This window comes from Bos grunniens, chromosome 1, assembly GCF_055505025.1.
Source record: "Bos grunniens cultivar Pamir isolate PY7600 chromosome 1, Bosgru_T2T1.0, whole genome shotgun sequence".
NCBI lineage: Eukaryota > Metazoa > Chordata > Mammalia > Artiodactyla > Bovidae > Bos > Bos grunniens.
Window position 1 is genome coordinate 70944055 of NC_141165.1, and position 12772 is coordinate 70956826.

At 38.8% G+C, this 12772-nt stretch overlaps 1 protein-coding gene across 2 annotated transcripts in view; it reads right to left on the reverse strand.

Moving 5' to 3' along the window:
* CCDC39 (coiled-coil domain 39 molecular ruler complex subunit) overlaps nucleotides 1-12772 on the reverse strand; it is a 52098-nt gene that overhangs the window by 6630 nt on the left and 32696 nt on the right. For both annotated transcript variants that reach the window (XM_086395589.1, XM_086395584.1), the window contains 3 exons: nucleotides 10347-10470; nucleotides 604-763; nucleotides 53-159 (listed from right to left, as the gene is read on the reverse strand). In XM_086395589.1, coding sequence (XP_086251715.1) covers nucleotides 53-159; nucleotides 604-763; nucleotides 10347-10470 — 391 coding nt within the window. The remainder of the gene's footprint in view (nucleotides 1-52; nucleotides 160-603; nucleotides 764-10346; nucleotides 10471-12772) is intronic.

A 12772-nucleotide genomic window follows, 5' to 3' on the forward strand; every position in this document is an offset into this window, starting at 1 on the left:
AGTGCTAGTTAACTTTTACTAAGGGCTTATTATTAAAGCCTATAGAATTTACCTGGATATCTTCCTGTAGTTCTCTGATTTGTCTTTGTTTGTATCTATATTTTTCATCAACAGCTCTTTTTTGTTCTTCTAGTTGAATTTTTACCTCATACTCAGCACCTAGAATTTAAAAGAATTTTGCTTTAAATTTTTAACATGCTGTGTAGAAAGCAAATTTAAAATAATACATAATTTAAACTTCTAATATTTTTCATTATGAAAGGTCAACTTCCGTATGTCTAATTTTTGAAAAATAGGATGTGAAATAACTATTCTTATTTTGTCAACATAGAGCACCCAGTATGCTGCTGTGTTTTTCAGATTTGAAATGAACTCTGTAGAGGAGTACTATGCCACATCACTACAACTAGTAACAGATGGAATTAACACCTTAGCATTTATTTTAAGTGGGGGAGGGAAGGGGGGTTGTGGTGATTAGGTTTTCAGCTGAATCAAACATGAGGCACTTGTTTTCCTTATCGAATAGTGATCCTCTTTTTAAAATAACTATGCAGCTTTCATTGCATGTACATTCATTTAAAAGTTTCAATAATTTCTACATACTAGATGGAGTCACTTTCTGAAAAGATTGTTTGTAATTGTTGTTGCAGCTGTTCAGCACTTGCAGGGTGTTTCCTAGAGCATAGATTTCTTTTTCAGCTTTGTTGATCTTAGCATCCAAACTGTCACCTTCCCTTTGAAGTTCTTCTTTTTCTTGAGCAGCCTGTTTAAAACAGAATAGAATAGATTGGTTAAAAGTATTTATCATGGCGGGCGGGTGGGGGCGGGGGCAGAAGAATGTCTGTGATCAGGGCAGGAAGTACTTAACTCACAATACCAATTTGCCTTGGGACGCTCATGCAGCACCAAGCATTTATTTCTTGCACTTGATTTACCAAATCCTGAAGGCCTTCCAAATATAGCACTTAGGATACAAAACCATGATGGGAGTTAACTAAAACTTAACATGAAGACTCGAACAAAAATGACCAAAAAATATAAACTTTACTGAGAAAAGAAAAGGTTAAGTAGAAGAGGTTTCAAATTAGATATTAAATAAAAGGAATGTATGTTTCTTGCCTGGAAGAGGTTTGGCACACTTTGACATTTTAAATCTTAGGAGTAAAAGAGGTTAGCAAGCTAAACCCATGAAAGTGAAAGTGTTAGTTGCTCAGTTGTGTCCAACTCTGCAACCCCATGGACTGTTAACCCGCCAGGCTCCTCTGTCCATGTAATTCTCCAGGAAGAATATTGGAGTGGCTTGCCATTTCATTCTCTAGGGGATCTTCCCACCCCAGGAATTGAATATTTTTAAGAAGAAAAAATACTGCATGATTCTACTTACATGAGGTACCTAGAGCAGTCATATTCACAAAGGCAAAGTAGATTGGTGGTTGCCAGGGATTTCAGGGAGGGAGAAATGGGGAGTTAACAGTTTAACAGGTACAGTTTCAGTTCTGAAAGATAAAGTTCTGGAGACGGCTGTTGTGTTGACTGCACAACAATATGAATGTAGTTAATACTACTGAACTGTACACTTAAAAACTATTAAAACAGCAAATTTTAAGCCCAATTTCATGTATATATTCCTGGAGAAGAAAATGTTAACCCACTGCAGTATCCTTGCCTGGAAAATCCCATGGACAAAGGAGCATGGTTGGCTACAGTCCATGGGGTTGCAAAGAGTCAGACAGAAGTGAGCAACTAACACTTCACTTCATGTATGTATTATCATATTTTAAAACAGCTTTAAAGATAATTATGATAAATGTGGCCAGGAACAAGTGAAGTCTATAAACTGCTGAAAACCAAAAATTCCTCAGTAAGTAGTCAGCGGACTTCTGGGCTAGGCCTTCTAGAGTTGTGCCAAAACAGTTCCAAAGCACTTCTCCAATTAAAGACTGAGAGAGAGAGTATGCATATATATTTAAAAATGCCCCCATGAAAAGATGCTCCTCATCACTAATCATTACAGAAATTCAAATCAAAACTGCAGTGAGATCCCACCTTACACCAGTCAGAACAGCCATCATTATAAAGCCTAAAAATAGCACATGCTAGAGGAGGTGTGAAGAAAAGGGAATCTTCCTACACTGTTGGTGAGGATGTAAATTGGTGCTGCCACTGTGGAAGACCTGTATGAAGGTTCCTGAAAAAACTACAAAGAGAGTTGCCATATGATCCAACAATCCTACTCCTGGGCATATACGCATATAAAATGATAACTCAGAAAAGATACATGGACCCCTCTGTTCACAACATTATTCATAAGACATGGAAACAACTTATATGTCCATGGACAGATGAATGGATTGATGTGGTACATATATACAATGGAATATTAACTCAGCTGTAGAAAAGAATAAAATAATGCAATGTGCAGCAACATGGTGGACCTAGAGGTTATCATACTAAATGAAGAAAGAGAAAGACAAATATCATATGATATCACTTACATGCAGACTCTAAAACAAGCCTATCTATGAAACAAACAGTTCCACAGACACATTAAACAGACTTGAAGTTGCAAAGGGTGGGGTAGAGGAGGGAAAGAGTGGGAGTTTGCGATTAGCAGATGCAAATTTAGCCACTGGCCCACCAGGGGAGTCCAGAAGACTGTTGGTTTTTAATGACTAATATGGTAAAAGCAGGGTTCAGGAATCACACCTCTAGTTCTCATTTATTCTAAGCAAGCAAAAAGTTCTCACAGTCAACATTGCTGCCTCCTTCAAACCTGATCAAATTTTACATAACTTAAGATCTACAGTTTTTTTTAAGTCCTTCTCAGGTTCACTATTGTGAAATTAACTATATTTTAGTTATCTTTCCTACAGTGTTAAGATATTACAATTGGCTCAATTACTGAAGCAAATTTGTGGTAAAATGTATTTCTAAAAATAAGCTGATTGACATAGCAAACAGACGTGTGGTCACCAAGGGAGAGGGGGTGGGGAAGGGATGGGAGTTTGACATTAGCAGAAGCAAATTAATATATACAGGCTGGATAAACAACAAGATCCTATTGAATAAACCATAATGGGAAAGAATATTGGAAAAAGAATATATGTATGTATAACTGAATCACCTTGCTGTACAGCAGAAATTTAACACTAAACAAATCAACGATACTTTAATAAAGTTTAAAAAAAAAAGTACTGAAACCTATTTTTAGTCAAAATCAACTAATAATTTCTTTGGTAAAGTTATTCAATCCCAAGTATCTATCTTTAAATCAGAATGTGATCACTGGAAAAGTTTTGGTAACATTTCAATTCTTAACATTTTCACTGTTTATTGTTTTATTATGCCTCAAGATACATACTTTATATCAAATAGTATGTAATAAAAAGCTTAGCAAAAAAAAAAATTCTGAGATAAACTACATCTAATTCTTTCAAGTTCAGTCTAGAATTAGCAAACATTTCATTTAAAATATAGTGTAGTGGGGAAAAGCTAGAATGAGTCAAAACAGCTAGATTTTAGTTGTAGATTTCCTCCTGCTGCTGCTGCTGCTAAGTCGCTTCAGTCCTGTCTGACTCTGTGCGACCCCAGAGACGGCAGCCCACCAGGCTCCCCCGTCCCTGGGATTCTCCAGGCAAGAACACTGGAGTAGGTTGCCATTTCCTTCTCCAATGCATGAAAGTGAAAAGTGAAAGTGAAGTCGCACAGTCATGTCCGACTCTTCACGACCCCATGGGCTGCAGCCTACAAGGCTCCTACATCCGTGAGATTTTCCAGGCAAGAGTACTGGAGTGGGGTGCCATTGCCTTCTCCGTAGTAAGCTGAATAGCATTAAATAATTTACTTCACTACTCCAAGTGCAATTTGTCAAATAAAGGCATTGGATTTGTTCATTTATACAAATTCCAGATCTAATTCCATATATACCTTAAACTTCTAAACCTTTATGGTCCCATTTACCTGTAAATCACCAATTATATAATGTTTTACCTTTTATCCTGGATTAGAAGAGCAGTTATTTGGAGAAGGAAATGGCAACCCACTCCAGTGTTCTTGCCTGGAGAATCCCAGGGATGGGGGAGCCTGGTGGGCTGCCGTCTATGGGGTCGCACAGAGTCAGACGCGACTGAAGCGACTTAGCAGCAGTAGCAGCAGTATTTGGTAGAAATGTTTATACCTTTCTGTCAGCATTTTAAATAATTTTATTGGGCTGTTTGATTAAATTCTGATCAGAATTGAACTGTTTCCTTATAAAGATAAAAAGGAACTTGGAAATGTGATTTGAAAGATGCCAGACCTTCACTGATTGCTGATTATATTTTTTCTGACTCTTTTAAGAGTCAGATATAGAAGCTGCTAAGGTAGGAAAGATTGAAAGCAGGAGGAGAAGGGGATGGCGGGACAAGATGGTTGGATAGCATCACCAACTCAATGGACATGAGTTTGAGCAGACTCCAGGAGATGGTGAAGGACAGGGAAGTCTGGTGTGCTATAGTCCATGGGGTCGCAAAGAGTCAGACATGACTGAGTGACTGAACAATACAAGGTGGGTAAAAGGGAATATGACCATGTGTGTAACATAGACAAGAGGATACTTGCAGGACCAAAAATGAGGACTGTGGGTTAAACTGTTAACCTAAAAAAAAACACAAGAAGTCTCAACCCTCAGTACCTCAGAATGTGACCATATATGGAAATAGGGTCCTTGTAGATGTAGTCAAGTTATGATGAACTCATTAGGGTAGGCCCTAGTCCACTATCACTAGTGTCCTTACAAAAATGGGGAATTTGAACACAGACAAAGAGGAAAGGCTGAAAAGACACAAGAAGAATGCCATGTGAAGATGAAGGCAGAGCTAATGATGATGCTTCCATAAGCTAAGGAATTCCAAAAACTGCCAGCAAACCACCAAAAACTAAGAGAGAGGCATATAACATATTGTCCCTCCCAACCCTTAGAAAGAACCAGTCCTGCTGACACCATCTTGGACTTCCAGCCACTACAACTGTAAGATGTCTATAGTATAAGCTACCTAATTGTGACACTTTGTTATAGCAGCTCTAACAAATTAATACAAGGGGTCAGCAAACAGTATGGGGAAGAGTAAGTATTTTAGGCTTTATGGGGCAGTCAGTCTCTAAACCACTAGTACTTAATACCACTGCTATTGTAGCATGAAACCAGCCAGAGACAATACATAAATGAATGAGTTTATGTATTGTGTGGTTCAGCACTTATTTATAAAATGGTAGTGGGCAGCACTTAGCCCAGAGTCCTTGGTTTGCTTACCCCTGAAATAGAGTATGCAGAAAATAAAAGAGTGGTTTGCTCTATAACCAAACTCCTCTCCCCCAGTGCTATAAACATACACATATACGCCTATCAGGAAAGACCACCTTCTGGAGGAATGTAAAGGATATAAGGAAGGGAAAGGAGCCTGAATTGAGTGAATTTACATCCTAAGTCTACCACATTCAAAACTAGAAATGATGTTTAGCTTCTAAGTTTTTTCCAGCAGTGAAACTACTGAAATCATATTTTCAAAAAGTTAAATATTATGCTCATATGAACATAAACATGTCAAAGATTTTATCCAATTCACTAGTGAAAGAACCAGTAAGACATTTAGACAAGTTCAAAAAGAGAATTAGAACAGATTTTACATATATACAGAGTCAGAAATGCTGAAATTAATTTTCTTATAAAACTGGCTAATATCTTCTCAGTTCAATTCAGATCAGTTTAGTCTCTCAGTCATGTCCACCTCTTTGCGACCCCATGAATCATAGCACACCAGGCCTCCCTGTCCATCACCAACTCCCAGAGTTCACCCAAACTCATGTCCATCTATCAGTGATGCCATCCAGCCATATCATCCTCTGTCATCCCGTTCTCCTCCTGTCCCCAATCCCTCCCAGCATCAGAGTCTTTTCCAATGAGTTAACTCTTTGCATGAGGTGGCCAAAGTATTGGAGTTTCAGCTTCAACATCAGTCCTTCCAATGAACACCCAAGACTGATCTCCTTTAGAATGGACTGGTTGGATCTCCTTGCAGTCCAAGGGACTCTCAAGAGTCTTCTCCAACACCACAGTTCAAAAACATCAATTTTCAGCACTCAGCTTTCTTCACAGTCCAACTCTCACATCCATACACGACCACTGGAAAAGCCATACCTTGACTAGACGGATCTTTGTGGACAAAGTAATGTCTCTGCTTATATGCTATCTAGGTTGGTCATAAATTTCCTTCCAAGGAGTAATCGTCTTAATTTCATGGCTGCAATCACCATCTGCAGTGATTTTGGAGCCCAAAAAAATAAAATCTGACACTGTTTCCACTGTTTCCCATCTATTTCCCATGAAGTGATGGGACCAGATGCCATGATCTTAGTTTTCTGAAGGTTGAGCTTTAAGCCAACTTTTTCACTCTCCTCTTTCACTTTCATCAAGAGGCTTTTGAGTTCCTCTTCACTTTCTGCCATAAGGGTGGTGTCATCTGCATATCTGAGGTTATTGATAGTTCTCCCAGAAATCTTGATTCCAGCTTGTGCTTCTTCCAGCCCAGCGTTTCTCATGATGTACTCTGCATAGAAGTTAAATAAGCAGAGTGACAATATACAGCCTTGACGTACTCCTTTTCCTATTTGGAACCAGTCTGTTGTTTCATGTCCAGTTCTAATTGTTGCTTCCTGACCTGCATACATGTTTCTCAAGAGGCAGGTCAGGTGGTCTGGTATTCCCATTTTCCACAGTTTATTGTGATCCACAGTCAAAGGCTTTGGGAATGCAATATAATGCTTGGGCTATCTTTCCTACAAGCATTAAGTGAGTTGTATTACACTGGGAAAAATTCATTTGCATTGTTATGAGTGAAAATCATATGCATTACCATCATTTTTCCATAAGATAAAGTCTATACCTCTAGAGAATGGTAAAATAGATTAGTCAACAGAAAATCAGTCAGAGGTGTGCATTCCTGTAGAATCAGACAATCCCTGGAGGGCCTGCTAGAAAATGGCAAGCCTTCTCTGTCACCATGAAGTGGCATCATTGTACACCCACTGATTGCTTTTCCTCATTTTCAGACCATGGATGATTTTTCTTAATATTAAGCCAGACTGACTTTAGTTATTAAAGAAAGTTTCAGTTTTATACATCTGGCACACATGAGGAATAGTGAGTAAAACATTTAAATGTTCTATAAACAAAACATGTAAATAACTGTGTAGCAAGCTATGAACCCTGGAGAAGATGGAATGTGGCATCAGGAAATTGAGAACAACTGACAGCCTTGATTAATGTCATATATTAGTTACATTGGCACAAAGGAATACTCCTCCTCATATGACCTGCCTGTTTTTTCCTAAAAAGTGGATACTTCCCATCAACATCATCATCATAACAGCAATAACAATAATTTCAGCTAACATTCATTGAGAGCTCATTTTGTTCCATGCACTGCTTTAAGGGCTTTACATATATTTTCTCATTTACTTCTTACAACAAATGTAACAGTATCCTAATTTTGCAAGTGAGGACACTGAGGCCCCAAATGGTTAAGTAACTTATTCAAGGTCACCTACCTAATCAGTGATAGAATTAAGACTCGGACAAAAGCACTCTAACACCAGTGCTTCATCAGAGCCCTTGTTGGGAGAGGAACTTCACTGCAATTGCAGCATCTATCTACTTCCCAAGAATTAACAGAATAGAGCCTCCAATTCACCCCTTGGGAACCTTCAAAACCTGAGAGGAGGAAACTACTGTTAATAGTGGACAGAAGCCTGAGGTACTAAAGACTGATGAGATAAGAAGCATTTGAGAGCTGGAACTCATTTCTCATATAGGTTGGATGGAATTTCCTGAGGCAAAGTGGCAGACATATGTGTTCAGGGCAGCCTAAAAGAAGGGGTACAGAGGGAAACTTAGAAGAGTAAGTAGAAGTCAACCACAAGATGGTAGTCAACTCTCAAAACATCAGGAAAAAAAAATAGTAAATTTATCTGATCTGTTTGTCTCCTAATATGAAGGCAAAGGAACAGCCTCCTTCCTCTCTGGATATCTGCCATACCAGGACAGCAATGGTAAACAGGAGTGTAAGATTCAGAGGTGGTGGAGCTCCAGGAGACAAAGTCTAGGTTGTGGTCATATGAGTGGATACAGTGAAGTAAAGCTTTGAGCCCAAAGTGAATGGGTTGTCACAAGCACGTGATACTGAGAGTGACAGTAGGCTTTAGAGTAAGAGTTTATGAACTTTGAATAAATGAGGGAACACAACATGACACAAGTGTGAAGAACCGACTCACTAGAAAAGACCCTGATGCTGGGAAAGATTGAAGGCAAGAGAAGAGGACAACAGAGGATAAGATGGTTGCATATATCACCGACTCAATGGACATGAGTTTGAGTAAACTCCGGGAATTGATGGACAGGGAAGCCTGGCAGGCTGCAGTCCATGGGGTTGCAAAGAGACGGACACGACTGAGCGACTAAACTGAAGTGAACTGAAATGAATGTGACACAAATGATAGCCAAAAAAAAAAAAAAAAAAACCTGTGTCTGAATGGTGTAGGCTTTTCTTTGACCTCATGTGTATAAAACTAATAGTCCTTCAGTACCTCCATCTAGCAACTCATGTTCTATGACCCTAATTATGTGCAATAGCTACTGGACAGCTATGATATTTGAAATTCCATAGCAAAAAAAAAAAAAATACCATTTGGTTGTTAACAAGAGCTTGGGATTCATTCCAATCCCAAAGAAAGGCAATGCCAAAGAATGCTCAAACTACCACATAATTGCAGTCATCTCACATGCTAGTAAAGTAATGCTCAAAATTCTCCAAGCCAGGCTTCAGCAATATGTGAACCATGAACTTCCAGATGTTCAAGCTGGTTTAGAAAAGGCAGAGAAACCAGAGATCAAATTGCCAACATCCAATGGATCATGGAAAAAGCAAGAGAGTTCCAGAAAAACATCTATTTCTGCTTTATTGACTATGCCAAAGCCTTTGACTCTTTGGATCACAATAAACTGTGGAAAATTCTGAAAGAGATGGGAATACCAGACCACCTGACCTGCCTCTTGAGAAACCTGTATGCAGGTCAGGAAGCAACAGTTAGAACTGGACAAGGAACAACAGACTGGTTCCAAATAGGCAAAGGAACACGTCAAGGCTGTATACTGTTACCCTGCCTATTTAACTTATATGCAGAGTACATCATGAGAAACGCTGGGCTGGAAGAAGCACAGGCTGGAGTCAAGATTGCTGGGAGAAATATCAATAACCTCAGATATGCAGATGACACCACCCTTATGGCAGAAAGTGAAGAACTAAAGAGCCTCTTGATGAAAGTGAAAGAAGAGACTGAAAAAGCTGGTTTAAAGCTCAACATTTAGAAAACAAAGATCATGGCATCCGGTCCCATTACTTCATGGCAAATAGATGGGGAAACAGTGGAGACAGTGGCCAACTTTATTTTTCTGGGCTCCAAAATCACTGCAGATGGTGACTGCAGCCATGAAATTAAAAGACACTTACTCCTCGGAAGGAAAGTTATGACCAACATAGACACCATATTAAAAAGCAGAGACATTACTTTGTCAACAAAGGTCTGTCTAGTCAAGGCTATGGTTTTCCCAGTAGTCATGTATGGATGTGAGACTTGGACTGTAAAGAAAGCTAAGCGCCGAAGATTTGATGTTTTTGAACTGTGGTGTTTGAGAAGACTCTTAAGAGTCTCTTGGACTGCAAGGAGATCCAACCAGTCCATCCTAAAGGAGATCGGTCTTGGGTGTTCATTGGAAGAACTGATGTTGAAGCTGAAACTCCAGTACTTTGGCCACCTGATGCGATGAGCTGACTCATTTGAAAAGACCCTGATGCTGGGAAAGATTGAAGGTGGGAGGAGAAGGGGATGACAGAGGATGAGATGGTTGGATGGCATCACTGACTCAATGGACATGAGTTTGGGTGAACTCCAGGAGTTGGTGATGGACAGGGAGGCCTGGTGTGCTGCGGTTCATGAGGTCACAGCATCAGACACGACTGAGTGACTGAACTAAACTGAACTGAATGGATACTTCATTTTACCACAACTGTAAATCCATTAGAAGTGGAAGGGTAAGTCACTCAGTCATATCCAACTCTTTGAGACTCCATGGACTATAGCCCACCAGGCGTCTCTATCTGTGGAATTCTCTAGGCAAGAATACTGGAGTGGATAGCCATTCTCTTCTCCAGAGGATCTTCCCAACCCAGGGATCAAAGCCTGGTCTCCTGCATTGCAGATGGATAATTCACCATCAGAGCCACCAGGGAAGCCCATAAGTCCATTAAGCTTACCTTTATTACATAGTAGGCCTGCGTTTTCTCCTCTTCTCCTTCAGGAGGCAGCATAACAACAGTAAGAATTTCATATCTATTCTTCAGCTTATCAATTTTACTTAGCCGCTCATGAAACTCAGCACTAACATGAAAAGAAAAATTAAACACTGAAAAACAAACAATATACTTTTTTAAAGGACTATACTGTTCTTAGAGAAGACATCTGTATTTGTGTTACTACTGAAACAGTTTAAATAGGTTCTCACTTTGCAGTTTTACATTTCAGTTTGAAAACAGGAAATCAGTCCTGAATATTCATTGGAAGGACTGATGCTAAAGCTGAAACTCCAATACTTTGGCCACCAGATGTGAAGAACCAACTCATTGGAGAAGACCCTGATGCTGGGAAAGATTGAAGGTGACAGAAGGGGACGAAAGAGGATGAGATGGCTGGCTGGCATCACTGACTCCTTGTATATGAGTTTGAGTAGGCCCCGGGAGTTGGTGATGGACAGGGAAGCCTGTCGTGCTGCAGTCAATGGGGTGGCAAAGAATTGGACATGATTGAGCAACTGAACTGAACTGAACTGTGAAAGGTCCCAGATTTCACCCTATTTAAAAGCTAGCAAGTTAGTCTGCCACTTTCATGGATGCTGGCAGAAAACACAAAATATCTGGGTCACAGAAAAGGACTTTACCACTCATTGGCATACCAAGTAGCATGAGCTGCCTATTTGCATTGGTTCCCCTTGCTCTTGAAGTCACATGCAAGTGAGGAGGGGATCAAATGGATGCTGCACATACAGTAGGTTTATGTCACAACTGAAGAACTCAAGCTTAGCTAATCCAAATATTTCATAATGGGAAATAAGCAAACATACCTAACCTTTGATCCGGAGGGAGATACTATCTCTAGCTCCCAAGGCTATTCACTATCCAAATATCCTTTAAAAGATAGTCCTATGCAAATCAAAACCACAATAAGATGTCATTTCACACCAGCAAGAATGGCTACTATCAAAGACAAAAAAAATAATAATAAAGTATTGGTGAGGGTGTAGAGAAACTGAACCTTTAAGAACTCTTGGTGGGACAGTAAAATGATGCAACCATTATGAAAAATATGGCAGTTCCTCAAAAAGTTAAAAATAAAATAGCCGTATGATCCAGTCATCCTACTCCTGGGTATATATCCTAAAGAACTGAAAATGGTTTTCAAAGACATGTCTGCACATCGATGTTCATATATTATTCACAATAGTTCACAATAGCCAAGAAGTGGAAGCAAGCCAAATGTCCATAGGCCAATGAATGGATAATATGTGATACATACATACAATGAAGTATTATTCAGCCTTAGAGAGAAAATCTATCACATGCTACATGGGTGAGTCTTGCAGACATTATGCTAAATACAATAAGCCAGTCAAAAAAGACAAATATCAATACTACATGATCCACTTATGTGAGACATCTAGTGTAGTCAAATTCATACAGGCAGAAAAAATAGTGGCTATCAAGGGCGAGGGGAAGGGGAAAATGCAAAGCTAATATTTAATGGGTATAGAGTTTCAGTTTTACATGAAAAAGTTCTAGAGATCTGTTGCTCAAAAATGTGAAAATACTACTACTACTAACTATACATTTTTAAATGGTTAAGATAAATTTTAGGTGTTTTTCATCAAAAATTTTTTAAAATATGGTCCAGAACAGGATAGCTATTGCCTCTCCTCCTAAGGTATGCAGAAATATGAGAAACTTTTGGAGAATTATCTCCTGAGATTTACAGCCTTAAAATTGCTGGTTACTTTCTTCCTTTTATTCCAGTAAATTTATATTTTTAAATCATTTTTAACTTATTTTGTAATAATGCTAATATATGTACAGCAACATGGAGACTCATTTGCCTGCTACAGCTTCATGAAAATAAGCCTTCTAACCATAGTGAAAAGAAATCTTCAACATACTAGGTTCCTACTCCTAAAGAAAGTTGATGGTAAAGTAAGTATCAGAAGTTATAGCTTTGCTTATTTTTAAGTATTAATATTGTTTCATCAGAAAATATTTATTCATCCTTTATGTGATTGTAAAAGACAAGCCTTGTTGGCCTTTCAGCTTAAGATGGTGGACCAAGCACAAACATGTCTCCTTCCTAAAACAAAAAATATTAAAAGGAAAAAAAACCTACCTACCACAGCTCTGGAAACAAGAAAGATAAGTTTCTTTATGAATGAAAAAATGGAAAACAAATGTGATATGATTGAGAGGAGGAAAAAAAGGAGATACAGAAGATTATGCAGAAATAAGAGCCACTTTCATGAAAGAAGTCTGTAGAAAATTTTTTCTAGAGAAAAATAAGAAATTTACTAAAACAGATGCAAGAAAAAATACAAGATCCACACTGTCCCATAAGCAGTAAACTGAACCAACAGTTCAACTGAACT